The 26814-nt window shown below is 38.4% G+C and overlaps 3 protein-coding genes and 1 long non-coding RNA gene across 6 annotated transcripts; 1 reads left to right on the top strand and 3 right to left on the bottom strand.

The window, feature by feature from the left end:
* The first annotated feature begins 142 nt into the window (after nucleotides 1–142).
* On the top strand, nucleotides 143–7832 carry anxa14 (annexin A14). Of its 2 annotated transcripts, XM_085446342.1 has the most exons (13): nucleotides 148–343; nucleotides 553–592; nucleotides 1112–1208; nucleotides 1299–1387; nucleotides 1916–2029; nucleotides 2116–2206; nucleotides 2328–2407; nucleotides 2612–2650; nucleotides 2832–2922; nucleotides 3036–3131; nucleotides 3230–3285; nucleotides 7258–7365; nucleotides 7492–7832. In XM_085446342.1, exons 2-13 carry the CDS (start codon nucleotides 566–568, stop codon nucleotides 7549–7551), a joined length of 948 nt encoding a protein of 315 aa, XP_085302468.1. In that variant the 5' UTR covers nucleotides 148–343; nucleotides 553–565; the 3' UTR covers nucleotides 7552–7832. The 2 variants fall into 2 exon arrangements, with proteins under 2 accessions (XP_085302469.1, XP_085302468.1); XM_085446343.1 differs by lacking the exons at nucleotides 3230–3285; nucleotides 7492–7832 and having other exon boundaries at nucleotides 143–343; nucleotides 7258–7359.
* Nucleotides 7833–7895: 63 nt separating this feature from the next.
* Nucleotides 7896–9715, bottom strand: LOC146682761 (uncharacterized). The gene is made up of 2 exons (XM_085446344.1): nucleotides 9564–9715; nucleotides 7896–8971 (listed from the first exon to the last, which is right to left on the bottom strand). The coding sequence occupies exons 1-2, from the start codon at nucleotides 9609–9611 to the stop codon at nucleotides 8081–8083; spliced, it is 939 nt and encodes a 312-aa protein (XP_085302470.1). The 5' UTR covers nucleotides 9612–9715; the 3' UTR covers nucleotides 7896–8080.
* Nucleotides 9716–15186: 5471 nt separating this feature from the next.
* LOC146682762 (uncharacterized) lies at nucleotides 15187–18743 on the bottom strand. 2 transcript variants are annotated; one of them, XM_085446339.1, is made up of 5 exons: nucleotides 18562–18743; nucleotides 18015–18104; nucleotides 17236–17406; nucleotides 16495–16635; nucleotides 15187–15923 (listed from the first exon to the last, which is right to left on the bottom strand). In XM_085446339.1, exons 1-5 carry the CDS (start codon nucleotides 18619–18621, stop codon nucleotides 15762–15764), a joined length of 624 nt encoding a protein of 207 aa, XP_085302465.1. In that variant the 5' UTR covers nucleotides 18622–18743; the 3' UTR covers nucleotides 15187–15761. The 2 variants fall into 2 exon arrangements, with proteins under 2 accessions (XP_085302465.1, XP_085302466.1); XM_085446340.1 differs by lacking the exon at nucleotides 18015–18104 and having other exon boundaries at nucleotides 15188–15923; nucleotides 18562–18742.
* Nucleotides 18744–21857: 3114 nt separating this feature from the next.
* LOC146682763 (uncharacterized) lies at nucleotides 21858–26358 on the bottom strand. Its single transcript, XR_014917545.1, has 3 exons — nucleotides 26320–26358; nucleotides 25194–25350; nucleotides 21858–23528 (listed from the first exon to the last, which is right to left on the bottom strand). It is a non-coding gene; the product is annotated as an uncharacterized LOC146682763 (long non-coding RNA).
* Between the last annotated feature and the right edge of the window lie 456 nt (nucleotides 26359–26814).

The raw sequence follows: 26814 nt of genomic DNA on the forward strand, positions 1-26814 counted from the left end.
TGGGGAAAGTCAGCCGTGAAGTACAAATGATGGTCAAATTCCACAGAAAATGTTGCCTGTAACCAAACCTGACTATCAAGATTCCTGCTTGACGCTCAAGTATAACTGGGTTGCCATAGTATTTGAGCAGGGAAACTGTGAACAGAGCTGTGAACATGCTGGGCACTGATTGGTCAGTATCTTTGACTGACACGCAAGTGGGTGTACGGGAAGCAGCTGTGGCGTACTGTGGGTGGGACTGAAATACAGGGCTTGTTGGCGGAGAGGTTGTACAAAAAAAAAAAAAAAAAAAAGATACACTACCTCCACTCCTTGTCACAGCTGGCCTAGTATTCTGTTACAGGTAAGAAAAATAACAATTCCTTTTAAATACTTGGCCTCCTCCTTCATATGTTACTGTCACGAATTCCTAGATTCTCAAAAGCTATGCTGTAGACTTTAAGTTTCATTGGAGAATCTCTATTAAACCTATTAAAATGAAGTCACATTATCTGTTTGTTCCGTGATGTGGGCTGTTAATGTCTTTGCCATTTCCGTTTTTGCTCACATTAGATACAAGCAAGCCATGGATTCTGAGTACTCTGACTCTTATGTAAGTAAACATTCCAAGAAGTACACCTCTGCCCCGTCTTCACTCTTCACTAAGATTTATTACTCTGCTCACTAAGACTCCACATTTGCAAATAGCCTTATCTGCAGTCATGTTCAGTCTGGTTATCTACATACCTTTTATTGCTGTCTATAAACAAGTGCTCTGAAGGTTGCTGCGCATTGTCACGTTTAGATTTTAAATATCAAGAAAGCCGAGTAATACAATTCAACCAATTTGTTTCATTATTGAAAATTACTTGTATTAATAGTTTGTGTTGAACCATCCCCCTCCACACACACACACACACACATGCGTGCACCTCCTCCTAGAAGTCTGACATACTTAGCATTCTTTAAATTCAAGCATGGCTGATCTGTATTGTTCTACATCTCCATACCTTCGCGGTATGCTCAGTATGAGGTTAGTTGTTACACATTTCACTTGATTCTTGCCACTCAGTTGTTTTATATATTGTATAGAGAGTGGATGCCACAATTATTGTCCCTTTTTATTAAATAGGATATGTACTGGGGGACCCTTGGAACAGTACGACCCTACTCCAATTTCTACCCTGACAGAGATGTGACGGAGATCGTGACAGCACTGGAAAACAAAGGCATTCATTGGCATATGTTGAAAATAAATTCCCACGATTTCTTTCCACCCTTTTCCTGGTAATTTATTGAATATCGTGTATCTTGCTCAGACACAGTGACGCTACTGAGAATACTAACCAATAGGAACAACGCCCAGAGGCAAGTAATTGCTCAGGTCTTTCAGGAGCTAACACATAAGGTGAGAAAATAGAAACAGTAACAACCTTTTCAAAGAGTTTCGAAATTAAAACTTTAATGGTTTTGTGGAAACCATGAAGTGTAAAGTTGTCTCCTACAATAAAATATATTAAGCAATGAAACTGAAGTTTCAGTTTGAGGTTTAGTAGTTATAAAAGTTTAGCCTTGCTCATCTGTAACTTTGAAGTGTTTGCTGATCAAATAATAAAAAAACGGTGACATTAAAGGTGTGAACACACCTTTGTTTAGCAACTTCAGAACTACTGTCACATGCCCAACTGTAGTGTCTTACAGGGAAAGAGTACACCATAGTGTGATAGTCAGGCAGGTTTTGTGTGAATCCACTTCCAATCCCAAGTGTACTCTGGGGGTTTATTCCATTAGTCAGAGGTTTTTTCTAGATATTTACTGTTTCTTTACTAAAATAACTTAACAAGAATTACAAAAAGAAAACCAGGAGTGAAACTCTGAGTCAAGTCAAAATAAGAAATAATTCAGTGTTATTTTATTTATGCATGTGGTGAATTAGGATATAATAACTGCTCTGAAGAAAGCTTTATCTGGAGACCTGGAGCTTCTTTTGCTGGAACTGTTGATGACCCCCGTGGAGTATGAAGCTTACCGTCTCCAGGAGGCCATGGCGGTGAGTGGTTGCTTTCATCTTTAGGATTTTGGAATAGATGTTATAACTGTTGTATATCAAGAAATGTGCATGGTATGTGTGTGCAGGGTTTGGGCACAGATGAAGAAACGCTTGCGGAAATTCTGAGCACAAGATCTGGAAAGCAGCTGCAAAGCATCAGTGCTGCATACAAAGAAAGTAAGTCAAAGATCTTTTATGATACTTTTTTTTTTTTTTAAACAATCCAAAAAGATTGTTTATTTAAAATTAGATGTTTAAATCCTAATCCTTCCTTTTCTTTTTGCTCTTCCTGTTTTAGTGTATAAGAAGGATCTGGAAAAGGAAATCGAATCGGAAACCAGTAATGACTTTGAGAAGCTTCTTAAAGCTTTGCTACATGTAAATATTTATGTCATTGATCATCGCCTTTGATTGAATTATAACCAAAGAATTTGATCTACAATGAATGAAATCCTACGCTTAACTTTTGCCTGTGTATAACTTTCACTGGGAACACAAACAGTACAGCACATATTTGAAATTAAGTCCAGCTTTTGAAATTATAGTTCCTCTTGTTTTTTCTTTCACCCCCTCTCATAACAGAAAGGATGTGTCGCTGGTGTGGTTCAGACAGACATTGAGGTATTATTTACTTTTATGTACAAACTTAACTAAAAGGCACTGGAGTAAAAAGTGCTCTTTTAATACGTTAAACCATATACATCTACTGACTACTTGATTCTGAAATAGTTGAAACAAAACTGTATATTTTTACTCCTTTAACCCTTAATGTGTTTCATCATTATTATGTCTGATCATTTAGACTCTCTCTGCATCCCTAAAAGGGAAGAAAGCTGAGGCAGGACAATGGATTGACATATTGACTTCTAGAGATGTAGAACATCTTGACAATGGTGGCTGTCCCTTTTTTTAAAAATTCATTAATCTTTCTGTGTTAAAAAGTGTTTTGATTTAGTTTTTAAATCCCAATATCTTCATCCCCCCCGACTTTGTGCATGATTAACAGTGTTGATGGGACTGGAGCTGGAGCTTGGGCAGACGGTGGATCAGATCATAGAGAAAAGGTTTTCAGGAGACTTTCGCTTGGGTCTGAAAGTTTTGGGTAAACACAGTTTGACATACTGTTTGAACATTTATTGTGCACTTCATACCATTATTAGGTGGAGACCCAACATTATCCTAATATTTGTCTTATCACAGTACAGTGCATTCAAAACCGTGATGCCTACCTTGCCACGAGACTTAAGACCATGAAGGTGAGACGATTTTGTGGTAATTTATCTATGATAGAAGTTCATAGGACAAAATACAGATATTTTGGGAGAAGATTTCAAAACTACTCAAAGAGGGATTCGGCCAAAATTCAAATACCAGAAGGCACTGATGGAAGAACTACATAATATGTAACAGTTGGCCATAAGGACATGTGGGGGTTATATCACACAGAACAAATGACATACTGTCTGATAGGTTTATCAAATGATTGAGTCCAGCTATGGATGTGGTGATGTATATATATATATATATATATATATATATATATATATATATATATATATATATATATATATATAAAAAGAAATATATATATATATATATATATTTAATTTGCATATTTACTTTAGCAGTTTAATATTTATTTTTGTGTCCAATACAAGATTTGATTATAGATATGATTGAAATTGAAATAAAACACAACTTTAAAAAATCCAGACTTTATTGAATCTTTCATATTTAGACTTTATCTAAATATGAAAATATTTGCTAGCAATTCTTTTCAACTAACTTCAGCCATACTTCTTCTTAACCTCACAATAAAAAAAATTTGAAAAAAACACAGAAATAAAAGAAACTGAAGAACTACGAGAGGTTATTACCAACTTACCAACTTGTGTCTGGTTGTTAAATCTCTTCAGAGTTCCTATTAGCAGTAGAAATAAAAGAGAAAGGGGAAGGTATGTAGTTCCTAGGTATTGTCTGGGTCCAAATAGCTACTGACGAGGTCCTCACCTGTTGCGAGGTGTGACGATTTTTCTTTATAGATGTGCTCATAATCAGTGGGGAGTAACGAAATACATGTACCGCCGTTACGTATTTAAAATACAAAATATGACTAACTGTATTCCATTACAGTTACCGTTTAAAAGGGTGGTATTGAGAATACTGTCTTTGTTGAAATAAAGTGATTACACAGAGGTCTTTTCCTATTTCATATGTTAGGCTATTCCCTCACTATTTTTGGTAATTCCACGCCGGTGGAAACCCAAACAAAACACGCATTAAGAGGCTCTAATGCCCGTGTCTCAGTCTCGCGGCCCATGTCACCTCTACTTGCGGCCCACAAAATGACGTGAAGAAATATTTTTTTTAATTATTATTCAAAAACTTATTTAATATGAAGGCAATAGGCAGAGTGTTACAGGCATAGCCCTAAAGAATGTAGCCTCATGGGCAATGTAGTCCAGTTGTAAGTAAGCCATTAAGACTTGACTGTACACTATGTTCGTGTTTTTCTCCGAAGTTCTGTTGAAGCAGCGTTTGAACGCCTCTCTCTCTCTCTCTCGCTAGCAAAGTTGACCCAGACAACAAAGTAAAGCTAGTTTTCGGCTACAAGCCCGACACTGAACCCGACGTATTAGCCAGAGGTCCCTTTACTATGGTTCGAGCCGCGGACCTGTTTTATATACGAGTGGAATAGTTTTCTATACGAGATTGCTGCAAATAGTGCAGCCATACCTAACTGTTACTCATTTTAAAATTTAAAAATCTAGTTGGTTTTGGTATGGCGAGTGGCCTTCAGTAATAGTAATACATCACACAGCAATAGTACATTCATGTAGTTGTAAAAAGCATGATAATATATTAAGTAATCCAAAGTATTCTGAATACATTACACTTATTGAGTAACGGAATACGTTACAAAATACAGGGAGTGCAGAATTATTAGGCAAGTTGTATTTTTGAGGAATAATTTTATCATTGAACAACAACCATGTTCTCAATGAACCCAAAAAACATTAATATCAAAGCTGAATGTTTTTGGAAGTAGTTTTTAGTTTGCTTTTAGTTTTAGCTATTTTAGGGGGATATCTGTGTGTGCAGGTGACTATTACTGTGCATAATTATTAGGCAACTTAACAAAAAACAAATATATACCCATTTCAATTATTTATTTTTACCAGTGACACCAATATAACATCTCCACATTCACAAATATACATTTCTGACATTCAAAAACAAATCAGCGACCAATATAGCCACCTTTCTTTGCAAGGACACTCAAAAGCCTGCCATCCATGGATTCTGTCAGTGTTTTGATCTGTTCACCATCAACATTGCGTGCAGCAGCAACCACAGCCTCCCAGACACTGTTCAGAGAGGTGTACTGTTGTCCCTCCTTGTAAATCTCACATTTGATGATGGACCACAGGTTCTCAATGGGGTTCAGATCAGGTGAACAAGGTGGCCATGTCATTAGTTTTTCTTCTTTTATACCCTTTCTTGCCAGCCACGCTGTGGAGTACTTGGACGCGTGTGATGGAGCATTGTCCTGCATGAAAATCATGTTTTTCTTGAAGGATGCAGACTTCTTCCTGTACCACTGCTTGAAGAAGGTGTCTTCCAGAAACTGGCAGTAGGACTGGGAGTTGAGCTTGACTCCATCCTCAACCCGAAAAGGCCCCACAAGCTCATCTTTGATGATACCAGCCCAAACCAGTACTCCACCTCCACCTTGCTGGCGTCTGAGTCGGACTGGAGCTCTCTGCCCTTTACCAATCCAGCCACGGGCCCATCCATCTGGCCCATCAAGACTCACTCTCATTTCGCCAGTCCATAAAACCTCAGAAAAACCAGTCTTGAGATATTTCTTGGCCCAGTCTTGACGTTTCAGCTTGTGTGTCTTGTTCAGTGGTGGTCGTCTTTCAGCCTTTCTTACCTTGGCCATGTCTCTGAGTATTGCACACCTTGTGCTTTTGGGCACTCCAGTGATGTTGCAGCTCTGAAATATGGCCAAACTGGTGGCAAGTGGCATCTTGGCAGCTGCACGCTTGACTTTTCTCAGTTCATGGGCAGTTATTTGGTGCCTTAGTTTTTCCACACGCTTCTTGCAACCCTGTTGACTATTTTGAATGAAACGCTTGATTGTTCGATGATCACGCTTCAGAAGCTTTGCAATTTTGAGACTGCTGCATCCCTCTGCAAGATATCTCACTATTTTTGACTTTTCTGAGCCTGTCAAGTCCTTCTTTTGACCCATTTTGCCAAAGGAAAGGACGTTGCCTAATAATTATGCACACCTGATATAGGGTGTTGATGTCATTAGACCACACCCCTTCTCATTACAGAGATGCACATCACCTAATATGCTTAATTGGTAGTAGGCTTTCGAGCCTATACAGCTTGGAGTAAGACAACATGCATGAAGAGGATGATGTGGACAAAATACTCATTTGCCTAATAATTCTGCACTCCCTGTACATTTTGGGGCATGTAATCTGTAATCTGTAGTGGAATACATTTTAAAAGTAACCTTCCAACACTGCTCATAATAGAAAAATCAGTTGATATGATGGTCAGTATAAGGAAAGGAAAGTTTCTATTATGAATGCCATATCCTGTGATCACTATTGAATATATTTGAACTTAATATAACCAAATATTTGCAAACGCAGTCTGCCCACAGTCATATTTGCATAAATTATTTTACCCTACTGGTACTTTTAGTACTTTACTATGCCGCACTGGCACTGGCTTGGTATATAGGAAGTCCTTGTCCACAAATGCACTTTTGTGACTCTGCAAAATGTGGCCGTCGTTCACAGATATTAAACAAGTTCAAAGATAATGTCAGAGAGTGAAAACACTGTAACTTCTGTCACCGCTAGGAAATACCCAAACCAACATGGGATCCCTAAAATCGACCGCAGCCATTTTAATATGTAGGATTTTATTTATTTATTTACTGTTTTTTTATATGTATATATTTTTTAATAATTTTGGGGCTATTTCTATTATTTTCTGTTGCTTAAGAAACTCATAATCACTGTAATTTTATAAAGTTTATTAGAAGAGGCAGAGACCATGTTTATTTGTAGTGTAGTGGTTTAATTTTGATGAGTGCACATGAAAAAACAAACTTCCTCTGTACAGATGGGTCAAAATGACAGACTATACATCTGGAGAGACTGTTGACGCACTGGTTACCAATATTCATTTCACTCTTACAGAAAGAAATAGTGCAGCGGATTATGGTGTCTCACAGTGAGGAAGATCTACTCTGTATCCGAGCTGCTTTCATTAAATTAACAGGCACTTCCCTCTACACTACACTGCAGGTTTGTCACACAGATAAAATTGTTCTAAATATAAATATTTATTATATAGTAAATATATCGATATTTCTATTTCAAATATTTGCATAAATATTTGTATTTTCTTGCTATTTCCTGTTTTTCCAACAGAACCACTTTAAAGGAGACTATCTAAAGGCACTGCTTGCTATATGTCGATCTGAAGATTAAATAAAGCCTACAAGTTTTAGCTGCATCTGCTACTCACTGATTTAGTAACTTCCTTCCCGTTGCTAGTACAAAAATAAGCTCTGTTTTATGCTAATCTTCATATTGCATTGAATCACTTACTTTAGGTATACCCATTTTAAATATTGCTTATTGACTTGTACTTATAGGTGCAATCAAATGTAAGGAGAACAGGTTTTTGTTCATTTTAATTACATATATATATATATATATATAACATGATCAAAATATGGTGTGTGTAATAAAGCCTTTTATCACTTTCATTTGCTCTGAATTGTGTTACCTATTATATTTTTTCTTTCTTAAATCACAATCACTTTGTTTTGTTTTTTGTTGCACCGTCAGTTTAGCTCTATTCTACTGCATGGTTCTGTTCCCCTGTATATTTAAGAAATACAATGCAGAGCACATAAGATTAGGATAAGTCTACATATATTTTGTGTACAAAACAAAAAGGGGTCAGAGTGATTAGAGTGCATCTACAATTAATGTATGCAAGCTTCACAGACAATTAAACACAAGGCATGTAGAGCAAGAGTGGAAAAACAAGACAAAGCACAGAAGCTTTCACCTCCGATCCTCCATTTGCAGTGGTGGTAGTCACTGTTGTTGTGATGCTTTGGGTTAGAGTTGTAATGTTGTCCTGTGTGGCAGCTGTAGTGGCGTTGGCTGGGATAGTAGCTGTACTGTTGGTGTTTGGAGTGCCAGTGGTATTGGCAGTGGCAGTCTGTATAGGAAGTGTGGTAGCTGTAGTGGTGGTGGTGGCAGCCTGTTTGGTAGTTGTAGAAGTAGTGGTGGTGGCAGCCTGTGTGGTAGCTGTAGTGGTGGTGGTGGCAGCCTGTTTGGTAGTTGTAGCAGTAGTGGTGGTGGCAGCCTGTGTGGTAGCTGTAGTGGTGGTGGTGGCAGCCTGTTTGGTAGTTGTAGCAGTAGTGGTGGTGGCAGCCTGCGTGGTAGCTGTAGTTATGTTGTCCAGGGTGGCAGCTGTAGTTGTGTTGTCCAGGGTGGCAGCTGTAGTTATGTTGTCCAGGGTGGCAGCTGTAGTTGTATTGTCCAGGGTGGCAGCTGTAGTTATGTTGTCCAGGGTAGCAGCTGTAGTTATGTTGTCCAGGGTGGCAGCTGTAGTTGTGTTGTCCAGGGTAGCAGCTGTAGTTATGTTGTCCAGGGTGGCAGCTGTAGTTGTGTTGTCCAGGGTAGCAGCTTTAGTTATGTTGTCCAGGGTGGCAGCTGTAGTTGTGTTGTCCAGGGTGGCAGCTGTAGTTATGTTGTCCAGGGTGGCAGCTGTAGTTGTGTTGTCCAGGGTAGCAGCTTTAGTTATGTTGTCCAGGGTGGCAGCTGTAGTTGTGTTGTCCAGGGTGGCAGTCTCAGTTGTATTGCCTAGATCAACAGTAGTGATTCTTGGAGTCTCAGAAGGAATAAAATAGAATATCATTTCAACAAATGTAATGACTAAAAGCACAACAGCAAAATTTCTGTGCCTATGCTGTCATCATAACCCATTATTTAGTCTGTTAATCGTATTCTATGGTATTTGGATGACCTAAACTCTCCTTGACCTATTATTTCTTTCCAGTAAGGAATTAATACATTAGATCAGAAATTAACGGTTTCTTTCTCCGAATGAAGTTAATCATTCCTCCAAAGTGTCTGCTACAGTTACCACAAACAGAAATTTCTTGAGTATTTACTAGTGGCAGGAAAAGATGACCAATATTAATCTATAATGATTAAACAAATGTAATTCTATTTTAAAAACTTCTTCACCTTTAGATATCCTCCTAACAATGTTTGGCAAGAACTTTTACATAAAAACTCCTCTAAATACTTTAATCCTTTTAGACATGTCAGCTCGATACACTCATGTTTGTGAAACATTTTGTATTCACACATTTTCTGCAATGTTTCACCTAAATTATTGACTTTGACTTTTATTGACTTTTTATCATTATAAAACTCAATAAAACATTTTTTTTAAAACTTTAAAACTAGGTAATTACCTGTGCCAGCAAAACCAGTGTAAAAAATCCCAGACACAATAAATCCATAATGGAAAGAACCAAGGAGGCAGAGATGCACCAGAGATGTTACAGAAATTGTTCTATTGCACAAAAATCAGAGTATAATGTACTTTTGTGCTAAGTTTCGTTGAAACTTCTCCTTGTAACCTGTTCCTGAGTTCAGGGACACTGAGCTTTTATACAATAATATCACGTTTCAGGTGGGGTAGGTGTGACGTAGTGTGTGACCTGGATGACCAGCATCCAGGAAGTTGTCAGAGTGTTACTGAATGTTTGAGAGTGCATGCATGCATGCTTGTGTTTGTTCAAGGTATTTTCTCTAGTGCAATTTTAATAGAATTTGGATTAGTTATAAGCATAAGCAATCACAAGTGCCCAGAACGGATACTTTATTCGCTGTGCTGAAAACATTAGAAGGAAAAAAGAAATCCTTCAGCATCAAAATGATCAAACAGACAAGTGTCAGAAATTTTTCAGTGTATGGAAAGTATGAGTTCTTGTTACCCCTTTCAGCTAACCTTTACCTTGAATGCTTAAATTTCACAATAACACAAACTTTTTAACACAACTATCATAAAACACATTGACTGAGCCGCTTCAGTCAATGTGTTTTACTTGTGCTTTAATTTGTAACCTGTATTTTACTACCTTCCCTGTACTATTGTTGCTCCTTGTTAAGCATTGTCCAGTGTTGCTCTGTTTATCGTCAGTCACTGAATCTTACTTCCTCCTGTTAGATGACCTAGAACCCCAATGAGTAACAAAAACACAAAAATACTTGCCCTTAAGCAACGTTAGTGTAGGATAAAGATAACTTTCAGTCATTTAAGAATAGTAAGGCATATGCGGTTTCTCACTTGAGACAATAACAAACCTTTGACCCTGAAAAGGGGTTTTGAAAACAACGAAAAGCTGCTTCTTAGTTTTCAGCTGCTATTACTGATGGCACTGATAGAGTTTTCATTGACTAACCAACGCGTTTGGCTTGTGGCCTTGATGGACCCTGATGAAGGCCACAAGCCAAACGCGTTGGTTAGTCAATAAAGTTGTTCCCCTTTCATTTTAAGTTTTGCTGGAGTCCCTGCGTTGTGAGTTTATCATCCTCTCCATGCACCTTGGAAGTAGGTGAAGTTGTGCCAGAAATTTGACATTTACGCTTGTAAGACTCTATCTACAAATGATTATTATTTTAAAGTCAAGATTAACACCTGTTTCACTCACTGGCTTTTTTACAGCCTTAACAGCCTAACAAATAACCATCTTTGTAATGAAGTTACTTGGGCAGAAGAGGGCAATAGAGACTACTAAGTTGCAGATTTAAATTTAACTTCAAACATATCACAACTGTATGTGCATCACAGTTCATGCTATTTCATAAGATTAGTTAAAAATGTGGCAGCACGGTGGTTAGCACTGTTGCCTCACAGCACCAAGGTCCTGATTTTAATTCCACCATCAGGCCGGGGTCTTTTCGTGTGGAGTTTGCATGTTCTCCCGGTGTTTGCATGGAACAAAGACATGCAGTTAGTGGGGAAAACCCTAACTGGAAACCCTAAACTGCCCGTAGGTGTGAATGTGAGTGCGAATGGTTTTCTGTGTCTGTTTGTTATCCCTGTGACAGACTGGCGACCTGTTCGGGGTGTACCCTGCCTCTTGCCTTAAAACAGCTGGGATAGGCTCCAGTGCTCCCGCAACCCTGAAAAGGATAAACGGAAGAGAATGGATGAATGGATAGTTAAAAAATGTGAAAAGAAATCCCAATATCAATCTATTTGAGTGTTATTCTATTATTTTACTCTTTAGTAACTTCTTTTGTTTATCAGATATCTACTGAAGTGTTTTTCGCTTTTTATTTGATTTCTTTTGTTTGCATGTTTTTTTCCTGCTTTCGTGGACCTGATATCACATTGCATTGTCATTCCACAAAAGCATTAACGCCACTTTTGTGATTTATTCGCAACATCCTTCCCAATACAGCTGTCGACTCGTCAAGATATAATTTATTTTTCAGAAAAACAGAGTTAAAGGATAATGCACCTTCAAAATATGTAATCACTTAGCTGTTGCTGAGACTACTCCTAAAACATTTAAGAAGCTTGAACCTTTCTCTGTATTTTTTGGGGGGGCTTTATCTTACAGTAAAAAAGCACCTTTGTTGTGGTTGGTTGTGTTTTGGTTCTATATAAGTATTTTAGTTTGCTTCCACGTAAATGTCCAATCGTGACCACACTGTTGTGCAAGTAGAGCTTGTATTGAATGTAAGCAACGTGAACCTCTGCAACTTTTCTTCAAGTCTTTTTTTTGCATCATACATACAGCATCCTGTCTGACTACTTTTTTTAGGTCAACCGTGCCAAAAATTGACGGCGTCTTCATTAATCCCATGCAAACGTACACCTATCTGGAACAACCCTGACATATTACAAAACAATAATATGATAAACTTTCCAGATTGGAGTTGTAAAGGAATCAAATACTTGGAACATATATTAGAAAGAACAGAATTTATTCCATTTGACAGACTAGTTACACAATATGGGATCAACAAGAAAAGATTTTTAGAATATCAACAAATTAAATCCATAGTAAAAAAGAAATTTAAACCGGGTCAAGTTGAACTACAAACACCATCAAGAGTGGTACAATTTCTTACTCTTAAAACCCCTGGGGGTGCTCCGTCTCGGGGCTAGGGTCCTGGTTGAGCCACCTGGGGGGCTCTTCAACTGGTGGGGGAGGCTGTTACATCTTGCAGGAGGTCTCCCCTGAGTCATTCTAACTACCAGAAATCTCGAAGCACAGGCTGAGGGGGCGGTGTGGCAGCAATTTTTCACACCAGCCTATTAATTAACGAAAGACCAAGTGACGCTGAAAAACTAGTTCATGCATTTATTACTTCCAGGCTGGACTACTGTAATTCATTATTATCAGGATGTCCAAAAAAACTTGCTGAAAAGCCTTCAGCTAATCCAAAATGCTGCAGCAAGAGTCCTGACGGGGACTAGAAAGAGAGAGCAGATTTCTCCTGTTTTGGCTTCCCTTCATCGGCTTCCTGTTAAATCCAGAATTGAATTCAAAATCCTGCTCCTCACATACAAGGTCTTAAATAATCAGGCCCCATCTTATCTTAATGACCGTGTAGTACCATATCACCCCATTAGAGCACTTCGCTCTCGCTCTGCAGGCCTACTTGTTGTTCCTAGAGTATTTAAACGTAGAATGGGAGGCAGAGCCTTCAGTTTTCAGGCCCCTCTTCTGTGGAACCAGCTTCCAGTTTGGATTCGGGAGACAGACACTATCTCTACTTTCAAGATTAGGCTTAAAACTTTCCTTTTTGCTAAAGCATATAGTTAGGGCTGGACCAGGTGACCCTGAATCCTCCCTTAGTTATGCTGCAATAGACGTAGGCTGCCGGGGATTCCCATGATGCATTGAGTTTTGCCTTTCCAGTCACCTTTCTCACTCACTATGTGTTAATAGACCTCTCTGCATTGAATCATATCTGTTATTAACCTCTGTCTCTCTTCCACAGCATGTCTTTTATCCTGTCTTCCTTCTCTCACCCCAACCAGTCGCAGCAGATGGCCGCCCCTCCCTGAGCCTGGTTCTGCCGGAGGTTTCTTCCTGTTAAAAGGGAGTTTTTCCTTCCCACTGTCGCCAAAGTGCTTGCTCATAGGGGGTCATATGATTGTTGGGTTTTTCTCTGTATCTATGAACCACCTTGAGGCGACTTTTGTTGTGATTTGGCGCTATATGAATAAAATTGAATTGAACAGAATCCTCTCTCCAGGAAATCACTCTGCAGGTGGGGGAGATATAGGGGAGGCGGAGAACTCAGCCTGGGTGTCTATTGTCTTGTGTAGTCTGGAAGATGAGTGGATGACAGGGTGGGTGCAGTTTTCTCTGTGGTGGGGTCGGGTGGGCTGTCCCGGGCTCTGTGGGGCCAGGCGGCACTACTGAACAGGCAAGGCCCTGGGGTGCAGGTGTGCCACCAGGGTTCAGGGGAGGCATCCCCCCCTTTGTCCCCTTCTGGCTGCCTGTGCCTCAATTTCATCCCACAATTTAGACATTCACATTACTCACACTCTCATAGCACATACATATAGGACCTTGGGGGTGGGCACGCTACACAGCATCCAGAAGACCATTAGAGTGTACAACCTCACCCCTGGCGCCGTTGCCCACCTCTCAATTTTAAATACACATATACATTGAGGGCTATCAGGAGGGGCGATGCACTTACCTGCTGCTCTCTGGCAGGTAGCTCCATGCTCTCCTGGGTTTTAAATGCACCTTAGAACACACATGCATCAACACTACATATGAGCAGGCGGAGGGAGGTTTGGAGTCTTCACACACCCCCGTTCTCTGTTGCCTGTTGGGGCGTGGGGGCTGGGAGGAGGAGTTGGCCGTCCAATTGGGGTCTGGAATGTGGGCCTCCCTGCTGCTGCGGAGTCGGGGCGGTCTTCTTCTCTCCACCCCAGGGAAGAGGGTAACACTATCTGGGTCTGGGTGCAGGTTCCCCCTCCAGGGGCAAGGGTACCTAGACCTAGAGTACGCTTGGGGAGTGTGATTGTGTGTACAGTGTCTATTTATGTCTGTCTCCACGTTGGGTGAGTGCTGAGAAATGTGCAGGGGTTAGAGTTAGGTAGCACAATAATATTCAATATTTAGTATTTACTGTTATATTCACATAGATCATCGCGATGATGTTGTTTATTATATTGCTCTGTTGTTGTTTTTTTGCTTGTTTTCTCTTTTTTCTTTCTCAACAGGTGATCCAGGTGATTTATATATGTATTTTTTGTCTGTTTGTTTGTTTTTTTTGTTTTTTTTCCCCTTTATCACCGTTCCTCTTCCCTGCTGTTTTTCTTTCCCTCTTTCTTTCTCCCTTTTCTTTCCCCCAGTCATGTCTGTCCCGTGTGTAGCAAGCAAAAATAAAATAAAATAAACAATGAAAGCAAAGATGAATCAAATAGACCAATACGGCAAGGCCGGGATGGTCCATTTGGTAAAGTAAATCCGTTGGGCATCTTTCTTTGCCTTTAGACAATAATTCTGATGGCAAAAGAACCAAACAGGACAGGCGAAGAAACAAAAAAAGAAAAAGATCAACCGTGCCAACAAAAACCTGATTCCAGTGAAGCATACTCAACAATCATAATAGATATCTGGACTGATTTTTTTTCTTTTTTTGCAGTGGTGATTAGCACTGTTGCCTCCTGAGTTTGACTTCACCTTGTGACCAGAGTCTTGTGTTGAGTTTGTATGATCTCCCCGTGTTTGTGTGGGTTGTCTCCACGTATTCTGGCTTCCTCCCACAGTCCAAAGACATGCTGTTAGTGGGGTTAGGTTAACTGATGATTATAAGTTGCATATAGCTGTGAATGGTTGTCTGTCTCTCTATATTAGCCCTGCGAAAAAGTGATGACCTATCCAAGGTGTACCCTGCTTCTAGCCTTATTGTAGCTGGGATTGGCTCCAGCCCCCCTGCAACTCTGAAAAGGATACGTGGAAGAGAACTGATGGATGGATGGATGGATGGATGGATGGATGGATGGATGGTTTTAAAAATTTGCAGTATAAAAAAAGAGCAGAAATTAATTGAATTATTGTTATTAAAACACATAATCACGCATCCATTAAAACGATGCTCTGTTTTATTACCATTTATGTTAGATAGTGTTTTATGTTGAATCTATTTCACACATTAATGCATAAAGATCAAATAATTATTGTAAATTGTGCAAATAATTATACTAATACAGACGGAAATCTTCAACAGACATCACTATATTATAACATGTCTACAGGTAAAATTTGACTTAACTTATACATCAAGTATCACACAAGAAAATAAACAGGTAATGGGTATAATAGTGTAAAGATGTGTAAGGGCATGTCACCTTTGAAATAAAACAACTGAAATGTGCCAAAATATGCTTTGAGGTGCTTTTAAAAATACAGACAATTCTCCTTTACATATCATTAGGCATTGCACTCTTTCCACTGTGGAAAGTGCTCTATAAATCACCTTATGACTTACACACATATCTTTTGAGATGCTATAGGTTAGCTCTTTCACTACCATCATCTACAACTAAATACAATCAACTCAGATTTCCTGTTTTATAAATAGCATTGTAGTCTAGTTTTGGCTCTGAGGCTCCAGATTGCTCACTACACCATGGCTGGAAAAGCAAAAGATCCCAACAGCAGAACCACAAAGGTGACGATGTGGCTCTCTCCACTCTGGGTGCCGCTGCCAGAGCCGCTGTTGCTGGTCTGATTGCGAGTAGTTTTAGTACTCAGTCCTGTTGATGCAGTGGTTGTCCCCATGACCTAAAGAGCAAACCAACAGAATTTATGACACTGCATTGTGCTGTATGATATTGTATACTTTACATGTAATAACTTTATGTTCAGGCCGAGATTTTAAAGCAATGCATTAACACTGAAAAAATGTAAAAGCAGGATAGTTTTTCCATCAAAAATAATCTTGGTTCACTGGTAAGATTTCCTCACGTACTTTATACATTTATTTATTTTAGTGTATACGTTTTTCATTTTTCTTTGAATTCAAAGAAATATGAAAAAACAAAGATTTCCATTTTATTTATTCATTTATTCTGTACTTTTATCTTTTTTGATCATTTCTTACAGCTGGTAATGTATTTCATCTACAAGTAAATACAATAAACTCTGATTTGCTGTGTGATAAATAACATTGTAGTCTAATTCTGCCTCTGAGACTCCAGATTCCCCTCTGCACTGTGGCTTAAAAAGCAAAAGATCCAAACAGCAGAGCCACAGAGGTGGCAATGCGACTCTATCCTCTCTTTGCATTCAATTAGTTTTCATTTATACAGTGGCAAATCACAGCAACAGTTGCCTCCAGGTGCTTTGTAGTCACCTTGGTTGACGATACCCCTGTGGCTGTGGTCGTCGTGCTGGTGGAAGCCTGGGTGCCGCTGCCAGAGCCACTGTTGCTGCTAGTCTTACTGTCAGTAGTGGTAGTACTCAGACCTGTTGATGCAGTGGTTGTCCCCATGACCTAAAGAGCAAACCAACAGAATTTATGACACTCTGTTGTGCTGGATTTTACAGAGTATGATATTGTATGCTTTACATGTAATAACTTTACGTTCAGGCCGAGATTTTAAAGCAATGCATTAACACTGAAAAATACAGAAGCAGGATAGATATTCCATCAAAAACAATCTTGGTTCACTGGTAAGATTTCCTCAAGTATTTTTTTTTATTAATTTAATAATTTATACATTTTTTTGTTTTATATTTATTGTAGTGTGTGTTTGATCACATTACTTTCAATTCAAAGAAATATGAAAAACAAAGATTTCCTTTTTTTTTTTTACTTTTATCTTTTTTGATTATTTCTTGCAGCTGGTAATGTATTTCATCTACAAGTAAATACAATAAACTCTGATTTGCTGTGTGATAAATAACACTGTAGTCTAGTTCTGTCTCTGAGACTTCAGATTGCCCACTGCACTATGGTTTAAAAAGCAAAAGGTCCAAACAGCAGAGCCACAGAGGTGGTAATGCGACTCTATCCTCTCTTTGCATTCAATTAGTTTTCATTTATACAGTGGCAAATCACAGCAACAGTTGCCTCCAGGTGCTTTGTAGTCACCTTGGTTGACGATACCCCTGCGGCTGTGGTCGTCGTGCTGGTGGAAGCCTGGGTGCCGCTGCCAGAGCCACTGTTGCTGTTAGTCTCACTGTCAGTTGTGGTAGTATTAGTAGCCGGGGATAAATTGTAGGTAGAATTGAGTCCTTCTGCTGCAGACATTAGCGGCGCATGCTAAAGAGCAAACCAACAGAATTTATGACACTGAATAATAAATTAATAAAACTGACACTACAAATGATATTGTATACTTTATATGTAATAATTGCCCATTAAGGAAGTGATTTCAATGCAATGCATTAACACTGAAAAATACAGAAGCAGGATAGATATTCCATCAAAAACAATCTTGGTTCACTGGTAAGATTTCCTCAAGTATTTTTTTTTATTAATTTAATAATTTATACATTTTTTTGTTTTATATTTATTGTAGTGTGTGTTTGATCACATTACTTTCAATTCAAAGAAATATGAAAAACAAAGATTTCCTTTTTTTTTTTAAACTTTTATCTTTTTTGATTATTTCTTGCAGCTGGTAATGTATTTCATCTACAAGTAAATACAATAAACTCTGATTTGCTGTGTGATAAATAACACTGTAGTCTAGTTCTGTCTCTGAGACTTCAGATTGCCCACTGCACTATGGTTTAAAAAGCAAAAGGTCCAAACAGCAGAGCCACAGAGGTGGCAATGCGACTCTATCCTCTCTTTGCATTCAATTAGTTTTCATTTATACAGTGGCAAATCACAGCAACAGTTGCCTCGAGGTGCTTTGTAGTCACCTTGGTTGACGATACCCCTGCGGCTGTGGTCGTCGTGCTGGTGGAAGCCTGGGTGCCGCTGCCAGAGCCACGGATTTCGTTGCCCTGTACCTGTGCATGTGCAATGACAATAAAGTTGAATTCTATTCTATTCTATTCTATTCTATAGTCTCACTGTCAGTTGTGGCAGTATTAGTAGCCGGGGATAAATTGTAGGTAGGATTGAGTCCTTTTGCTGCAGACATTAGCGGCGCATGCTAAAGAGCAAACCAACAGAATTTATGACACTGAATAATAAATTAATAAAACTGACACTACAAATGATATTGTATACTTTATATGTAATAATTGCCCATTAAGGAAGTGATTTCAATGCAATGCATTAACAGTGAAAAATATGAATCAGAATAGTTTTTCCATCAAAAATCATCTTGGTTCACTGGTTAGAATTCCCTGAATATTAATTTATTTATTTATTTAAGTGTGTTTGATCAACAAAGATTGCTGTTTGTTTCTTGTTTATTTTTTGTTACATTCATTCTTTTTTACTTTTAATTTCAAGTCTTACCTTGGAAAAGGGAAATCCCAGCAGAGTCAGGAAAGGCAGCGCCAGGAAAAAGTACTTCATATTGCTTGAAATATAATTTCCTCTTGAAAGCTAACAGCTTAAAATATCTTGTTAAAATGTGATTTGTTTCCCGTACTCAAGTCTTTGTTTTGTACAATATGTGCTCTCTTCCAAAGCTGGCCTTTTTATATTGCATTCACCTTGTTCACCTGTCAGCCTCCACCCAAGTGATGGACCACAAATGCAAAACTTTACACTGTGCCAAATGAAACCTAACCTATGGATGTGATACCTTCTCTCTAATGTCTTTCTTGTGTCTCAGGCTGCTGACTCGATGCTATTTTTATTCTTTTGTAGAACTCCAACCCTAAACTTACTCAACAGTTTCAAATAACATGTTATTTTACCTCATTTTCTTTCATCTTGTTTAATTAGGCAGTGTTGTAAAGTACAATGTTTCACTGAAGTTTTTGTCTGATGTGATCCTTTTTAAAGTAGCAACAGTACATCAACAGCTCCACAACTACATTTACTTTAACCTTTCAAAGTTCAAACAGCACGCTGATTTGTCAGGCTTACAGTTAGGCCCATAAATATTTGGACAGAGACAACTTCTTTTTCTAATTTCGTTCTGTACATTACCACAATGCATTTTAAATGAAACGACTCAGATGGAGGTAAAGTGCAGACTTTCAGCTTCAATTCAGTGGGTTCAACAAAAAGACTGCATAAAAATGTGAAGAACTAAAACATCTTTAACACAATCCTTTCATTTCACTAAATATTCACATTTCAGGAAAATAAAATGTTCATTTCTAATACTTTGCTGCTAATAACCGGCTGAAGTCTTGAACTCATGGACTTCACCAGATGCTGGCTTTCCTCCTTTTTAGACCTTGACTGCAGGAGCTTTCAGTTGCTGTTTGTTTGTGGGCCTTTCAGTTCAAAGTTTAGTCTTCCACAAGTGGCATGCATGCTCAGTTGGGTTAAGATCACGTGACTGACTTGGTCATTCAGGAATATTCCAAGGAATATTCCAATTTTTTGCTTTAATAATCTCCTGGGCTGCTTTGGCTGTATGTTTTGGGTCATTGTCCATCTACCAAATCAATTTGACTGCATTCAGCTGGATTTGAGCATGTCTCTTTTTTTAAATCTAGCCTTTATCTTCTTGAGGCTTATGAGTAGCTTGCACCTTGCAGTGAACTCTCTTTGTTTATTTTCATGCAGTCTTCTCTTTATGGCAGACTTTGATATTGATACACCTACCTCCTGGAGAGTGTTGTTCACTTGGTTGGTAGTTGTGAAGGTGTCAGGATCCTGGGTCTCTTCACCCAGCTTTTTTAGTTCTTTGTGATTTTTGTATTTTGTCGAGTACTCATGTGATTTATTCTATGGTTTCTAGTTTTGATCCCTTGCCCCTCATGTTTCTCTGTGCCCCTCTTTTCTGTGTAAAGTCTGTGTTTCTTGGTCTGTGTCTTCGCATGTTTTGAGTTTCTTGTGTTTTCTGTCACTCTGTATTGTGAATTATGTTCTCATGGTTGGTCTTTTGTTACTCCCTCGAGTCTAGTTTCTTGTGTTCCAGGATTTCCCTCTGTGTATTATTTATCATCTCTAGTCTTTTGGTTCTTCGCCTTATGGTTATGTCTCTGTGTTTCTTAGTTGCTTTGTCTCTACTATGTCAAGTTCATGCCTCAATGTTATACTTCCTGTTTTACTTTGAAGGTCTGTGTCTGATGTGAGTGTATCCTACTTTGCTTCCTTGTCTCTTCAGTTCTGATTTCCCCCAGCTGTGCTCTCCTTCTGTGTCTCATTCCCTTGTTATTCCCCAGTGTATTTAAGCCCTGTGTTTCTCTGTGTCAGTGTTGCGTCGTCACTCTAGCTGTGTGTTTCCTCGTGTGCCTTGTAGTGTAGTTTATAGTTTCCCCAGTGAGGTTTAGTTTTGTATGCTTTTCCCCTGCAAGCGAATAAAGCTGAGTGTTTTGAGTTCATCCCTCGAGTCTGAGTGCCTGCATTTTGGGTCCAACTCCTGGCTGCCACACAGCACTTCCTGACAGAAGGGATTTCTCATTACCACTGAAGTGATTCTGCGATTATCCACCCGTTTTTTTCCGTGGACGTTCGGGTCTTTAGACTTTGTCACTCCTAATATTCACCAGTGCTTTCGGTTCGGTACGCATATGTATCGAATAATACAAAATGTTTTATTTATTTTATCAACTTTTCTTCTGACGATGCTGTCTATGTTGAGCGCTCAGTGGATCTGCGTTCGACTACTCTGCCTAGGCTGCACTGTCGAGTGCAGATCCACTGAGCGCAGCGCAAGCTAGCAAGACAGAAGCTAAGCTCATTGCAACATGGCAACTGCCTCTACGCTACCCAAAATTGAACCGCGTTTGGAACTATCTTGGTTTTCATGTGAAGCATGACCCTGATGGTAATGGACAAAAATAAAACAGTATGTCGGATGTGCCACGCAATGCTCAATTGGTGGGAACTAGTGTGTTAGCGCAGTTAGCTTGTTAAGGTGTTGACGCCGTCCAGCCCCACGCATGGGGCGATCCATGGTAACTCATTAATGGAGATTTGCCGCGTTGTGGCGTTAATGTCATTTTAACGAGATTAACGCTGACAGCACTAGTGGGAACACAACGAAGATGACTGCACATTCACACTGACATCATCCTAGTGCAAAGACAAGTGGAAGCAGACAAAAACAACAAGCACGCATGCTACAAACTTTTAGACAGCCGTTAACACATGATTCTCCTTATGGGGACCTGGTATGTTTAATATGCTGCTGAGAATATAGCCCAGAAGAAGCGTATCGTATAGCTTTTATTTTGGAAAGAGCCATTTCTCTGTAATAAACTCTCTTTTCCAAAGTGATTTCTAAATCAGATTTTTTATTTTTTTTATTTTGTTGTTTCAGCAACATTAAATTTAAAAACTGTACTTTTGAGTTAAAATATATATTTATAATAATATAATATATAATGACAAATTAAAAAGGCATGAACATTTTTTTTGTATCGAAAAAATATCGAACCGTGATATATATATATATATATATATATATATATATATAAAACAAAAAAAAAACACCACCCAGCACGCCCCTGCGGGCGGTTTATCCTTCAAGCTCGGGTCCTCTACCAGGTACTACTATATATAGCTTTGGATACTAATAGACAAAGGTTGGAAGTGGTTACATTTACAGAAAACCCCCAAACATACTATGACACAGACGTCCCAGAGGAAAAGTCTTCCTTAGAAAATTAACTTTAAATACCATGTCAAACGCAGACTGGATTTATTCTTTATTCCAGATCAAAGAGGAATTGTCCAACGAGGCAACAGATGTCATTAACCAGTTATAAACCAAGATATTTGCTTATGTATTCTCATCTTTTAAGCTTGCAGTTATACAAACACTTCACAACTTTTTCATCAGCAGAGCAGTACAAGGCATGCATCCTGTGTTGTGAGAGACCTACTCCTAGCCAACAATCTGGGAAAGGTTATAGAAACATGGAATGCAATACAATGAAGGGTATATGGTGAAGGAGAGGTGAAGGGTGCAAGGAATGAGTCATGGAGATGGGGTTGATGAGGACAAGATGATGAAACATGACTTGAGGGGGGAGGGAGCAGGTCAGACCAAGAGGTAATAGCATGAAAACAGGAAAGGTGGATGAAAGGGTACGGGGTGAAGGACAGGTTGTTTTAAGACATAAAGAAAATGGATCTTTATTGTTAAAATGGATAAATGACAATTGCAGCTATATCAAAAGCTGAATGGGAGGTTGAGATATTGATTGGCTTACAGACATAAAAATCTATACTTTATGCAAAATTTCAATATCATATCTTATATGAGTTATATGGTGCGACTAGAACTAGTATTAGCATAATTATATATACATATATATAAAACTGTAAATGGTATTATTATTTTTAATTTGCAAATACTCCACCAGAACATTTTGTGACTTGGTCTTGTTAGATTTTGGTTTGTTTTTGCTAGATGTTGATCTGCATAGTTTCTAGTTGAAGTAGTTAAATTTTTCCCCAAATAATATAATAATATACATGCATAAATACATGTTGGCATGAGAGAAACAAAGATGCTACTGTACAAACAGCATGAATTCAAATGTGATGTTGCCTAGCTTTTTTAGTGTTAAGCCAACATGCAAATGCAGCTGTGGGTGCACCACTGCCGTTTCCTTCAGCTAAAACAAACCCGAGGTTGGCTGAAGTGTTCAGTACAATTAACTCTTCAGCCTCCGCAAAAGATCACCATTTTACTTTATTTGCCAAAACACATTGGTTTCCTTTATTCCCTTTTAGTATTTATGAATGAAACATAGCATTAACATTTGAAGCACAGTGTCATACATAACTTATGGATATTTGTGTAAAAGCAGAGAAAGACTCAGTGCAAACAGAGCACATCACAGCCTTAAAGAAGCAGCCATTTAATACGAGGCTGTAATAATAATGTAATATGTTTCCACAGCATTTAAGGATTTAAATGCAGATTCTATACTTTCATACATTCATTCCAAAGCACAGCAGATCAGAATAGTGACAGCAAACACCAGCAGCTGACTGCAGAACCCAAACAAAGGAGCAGATCCTCCTTTTGTCGTTGTAGATGAGATTGTGGTAAAATTTTTGCTGGTAGTCCCTGTGGAATTCTGTGTGGTGGATGCTGGGGTTCCAGGGTTTTGAGTAGCCCCAGGGGACACGGAGGACCCCTGTGATGAAGTGACATTATCTGTAGAGTGGGAGGTGGTGTCAGATGGTATTCTTGTGGTTTTAGGAGTTTGGGCATGGGTGGTGTTTGTCGTGTAAGAAACAGTGGCGTTCCATTGAGGTGTGGTCGCTGCAGGCTGAGTGCTATTACTCGTAGTGCTGTTATTGGTCACTGCTGGAGTTGTGACATCTGTGGTGCCTTGGCCCTGTAAGAGAAAATAAAAGTTCACGGTGTAAAAGATATATCTAAATATTCATGTAGACTGTTGCAGAGCCATATGCTCATATCTATCCAGCAACAGTGTTTTAGCTATTTTAAATAAATTACAGACGTCAATGTCAGCAATTCATGTGGAACAAATTGCTACTGTAAAGCAGATCTAATTAAAAAATGACAAAGGAGATAACATGAGGCATTCTAATTTATATCATATATGTTGATAAACTGATTTGATATTGATATCATGTACTTATTCGCCTCTGTCAGTGCGTCCCAGGGTGGCTGTGGCTACAATGTAGCTTGCCATCACCAGTGTGTGAATGTGTGTGAATGGGTGGATGACTGGATGTGTAAAGCGCTTTGGGGTCCTTAGGGATTAGTAAAGCGCTATACAAATACAGGCCATTTACCATTTATTTGTAATACTTATCACTACTCTAAATTCAATTTCCATGTTCTTCTGTCTGCATTTCCACTCTGTGTCAAACTTCGTGGAATAAATAAAGCTTACAGATGTGTCTCTGTTTCAGTGGAAAATCCTCTGTACGCACAAGCATGCAAAAGTTCGGTACACATTGCTTCAACAGTACGCGAGGCATGAAAGCATTAACTGCACTTTGCATACCGCTGTGATAGGCAGGGCTGCAGGGCCTGATTGTCATGTACTCTGATGGCCTAAACCTGAGTCCTGCTTCTTTGTTCTGTCCACTTGTAGTTCAGACCTATGCTTTAGGTAACATCTGATAAGTCATACTTAGTTTACTTAAATTTGAATGCTGACACAGAAGAAGAACGTATTATTGAGAACAAAAACAGGAGGACAAAGGAGGGGGGAACAACTAAGCTGTAGTGCCTCTTCACTTCACTGTGCAACTGTGCAATACCTTTTGTGCAATATTTTTGTTAATAGTCAATGGTGCAATAGACCGCAATACTTGAAATGTGCAAGTATTCCTTGTATTTTTATTTTTATTCCTATTTATTCTATTTATCCCCTTCGTATATTTTATTTATATATGTCTCTGTATTTATATATGTGTGTGTGTGTGTATATATATATATATATATATATATATATATATATATATATATAAAATATTCTGTAACTCTGTAACTTCTGTCGGTGCTGTGCTTTTGGAAACCGAATTTACCAGAGGAACCCACCTGAGGGATTAATAAAGTTTTATCTTATCTTATCTTAAAATTAAGTAAGTAAAGTATGGATATATTCAGTTTCACAGAATCCTAGAAATGAAGGAGCTGTTAATACAGTTCTTGTTCACTGATGCACTGATTCACACTAATTTCAATAATAATTTTAAATCACAATCTAAGAAAATGTCACTGTTTACACTTACAGTGCCTATGTGCTGAGAATGATGAGGTGATTCAATTCTACATCCTCAAACATGTACAAAACGAAATACAGTCAAAAGGTTTTGGTTTTATATCCTTTTGTTTTCTTCTCTTTCCCTGCATTTGCATTGACTTTTGATTTAATTTACCTCTGATTTGAATCCAACTACACTTAAGCTAGAAAAACAAATGATTGTGTTGCTTGCCATTAGTAAAAGCATGGTAACCTGAACTGGCTTCTTTTTCTTTTTTAAATAAATGCAACTTTGGTAAATTAAGTGAAAATGCCTCTTACCTCTATGCCCAAAAACATAAAGGTCAAACAGACACATAGGAGAACTGTCCCGGTTATCTTCATCTTGGTCTTCTTGGTAAATTCTCTTTGTACTTTATGGCTGCTCACACCTTTCTGGCTCACCTTTTATACCTGACAACTCCCAGTAGTACTGATGCTGATAACAGAGAAAAAAAAACCATGCCCTGTTATATACTCTGGTGCACTTTCATAATGCCCTATATGACAGGAAACTAAATGTGTTTCGTGTGTAAAAAAGAGTAACAATGTGAGGGAAAACTGCTTCCACTGCACTTTGTTAAAAGTAGAATCATATGCTTCTCCTAAAGCTAAGGTTAATATTTGTTTTTGGGTTTTTTTTATAACACGGTGACTGCTTCCTGATACAACTCTGAACCTGCTGAAATGATGCTGGAGGATGCGGAAACACATTGTTCTGACCCCCACTTTCTCAGTAGTGTCATATTACAGGAGATATTATGCTACCATGTGTCCATGTATTTTGTGAAAAGTTATGCTAATAGGTTGGGTGTTTTGGGTACAGTTTTGGCTATACTCACTGTGTAAAAAAATTTTTTTCATGAAAGAATAAACCTGTATCACAAAATTTGCAGGGCTTAGTTATGGTACAAAAAAGTTTTTTTTTTTTTTGTAGCAGTTGTATTTGTTTTATATTACTAAGGATGGATCACATGAGGACTTGTGTGAAGTTAGAAGGAAAAGGGCATCTTGAGACTTGCTAGAGACTGCTATTTGCCACTTCTTAAAATAACAGCTGGTTTTGTTGAATTTGACCTTGCATGTTCGGAAGTATTCTAACTAACAACACAGTTCTCGGTTCTCATCTCTTTTTATTCATATTACATTTCTAGATTTACAACCTTGGTCTTACATTTTTATGAAATCTGTCTCCTCTTTATATTTAACTTTCAGGCAAGGTCAGATAAGGCAGGAATAAACCCGAGGGTAAGTCAACAGAGAAAAACTGTGAAGCAACAAGGTCATTCAAGGGAAAATGAAAGTGGAAAGCTAACCAGCCCTCTGTAGTTATTTTGATAACACAAGAATTCTACTTTACAAACCTTCACATTTTGTATTGATTTTTTTAAAATGGTAAATTACTCACATTCGATTTCACCTTGTCTTGTTGAACTCTTGGAATAACTGATGCAAACAGAAAGGAATGTGAACCTGTGATATTTAATTTCTGATATAAGGTTTTACAAATATTTGAGGAACCCTATCAACTTCCAAAAAAAATCGAATGTGACCAAACCATTGTGAAAAAAAGAGAAGTACTGTTACTTTTCTGTTGTACTTGTTTTTGTACCCGTTTTCCATTGCAAAAACAACGTTCAGCTATGGTCAAAAGTTTACATACTTTCTTCACTGGCATATATGACATGATGATTTTAATTATTTCTTCGAATAGTTCTTTTTCAAGGGTGGAATCATTGCAACAGAATACAGTTTTAATTACTTAAAAAAAAACCAAGAATTAGATGCACAAGGTTGAATGCTGAGAGGAAAGGGTGCCATAATCATTTGCATCTTGTCACATATTAACATGTATCAGGTTCTTCTCACAGGTAAATACGTGACTCTATCTGCAGAAATACGT

This window comes from Copadichromis virginalis, linkage group LG22 (genome assembly GCF_057382275.1).
Source record: "Copadichromis virginalis isolate Kocher_CV1m ecotype Utaka linkage group LG22, C_Virginalis_male_GT1.1, whole genome shotgun sequence".
NCBI lineage: Eukaryota > Metazoa > Chordata > Actinopteri > Cichliformes > Cichlidae > Copadichromis > Copadichromis virginalis.

Excerpts from the sequence above, each read along its gene's own strand:
- LOC146682761 (XM_085446344.1), bottom strand. The coding sequence starts at position 9,611 with ATGGATTTATTGTGTCTGGGATTTTTTACACTGGTTTTGCTGGCACAG. Across the intron at positions 8,972-9,563 it reads CACTGGTTTTGCTGGCACAG|ACTCCAAGAATCACTACTGT; the intron begins GTAATTACCTAG and ends ATTCCTTCTGAG.
- anxa14 (XM_085446342.1), top strand. The coding sequence starts at position 566 with ATGGATTCTGAGTACTCTGACTCTTAT. Across the intron at positions 1,209-1,298 it reads GACAGCACTGGAAAACAAAG|ACACAGTGACGCTACTGAGA; the intron begins GCATTCATTGGC and ends TATCTTGCTCAG. Across the intron at positions 2,408-2,611 it reads TTCTTAAAGCTTTGCTACAT|AAAGGATGTGTCGCTGGTGT; the intron begins GTAAATATTTAT and ends CTCTCATAACAG.
- LOC146682762 (XM_085446339.1), bottom strand. The coding sequence starts at position 18,621 with ATGAAGTACTTTTTCCTGGCGCTGCCTTTCCTGACTCTGCTGGGATTT. Across the intron at positions 16,636-17,235 it reads CAGGGGTATCGTCAACCAAG|GTCATGGGGACAACCACTGC; the intron begins GTGACTACAAAG and ends TTTGCTCTTTAG. Across the intron at positions 15,924-16,494 it reads CAGGGGTATCGTCAACCAAG|GTCATGGGGACAACCACTGC; the intron begins GTGACTACAAAG and ends TTTGCTCTTTAG.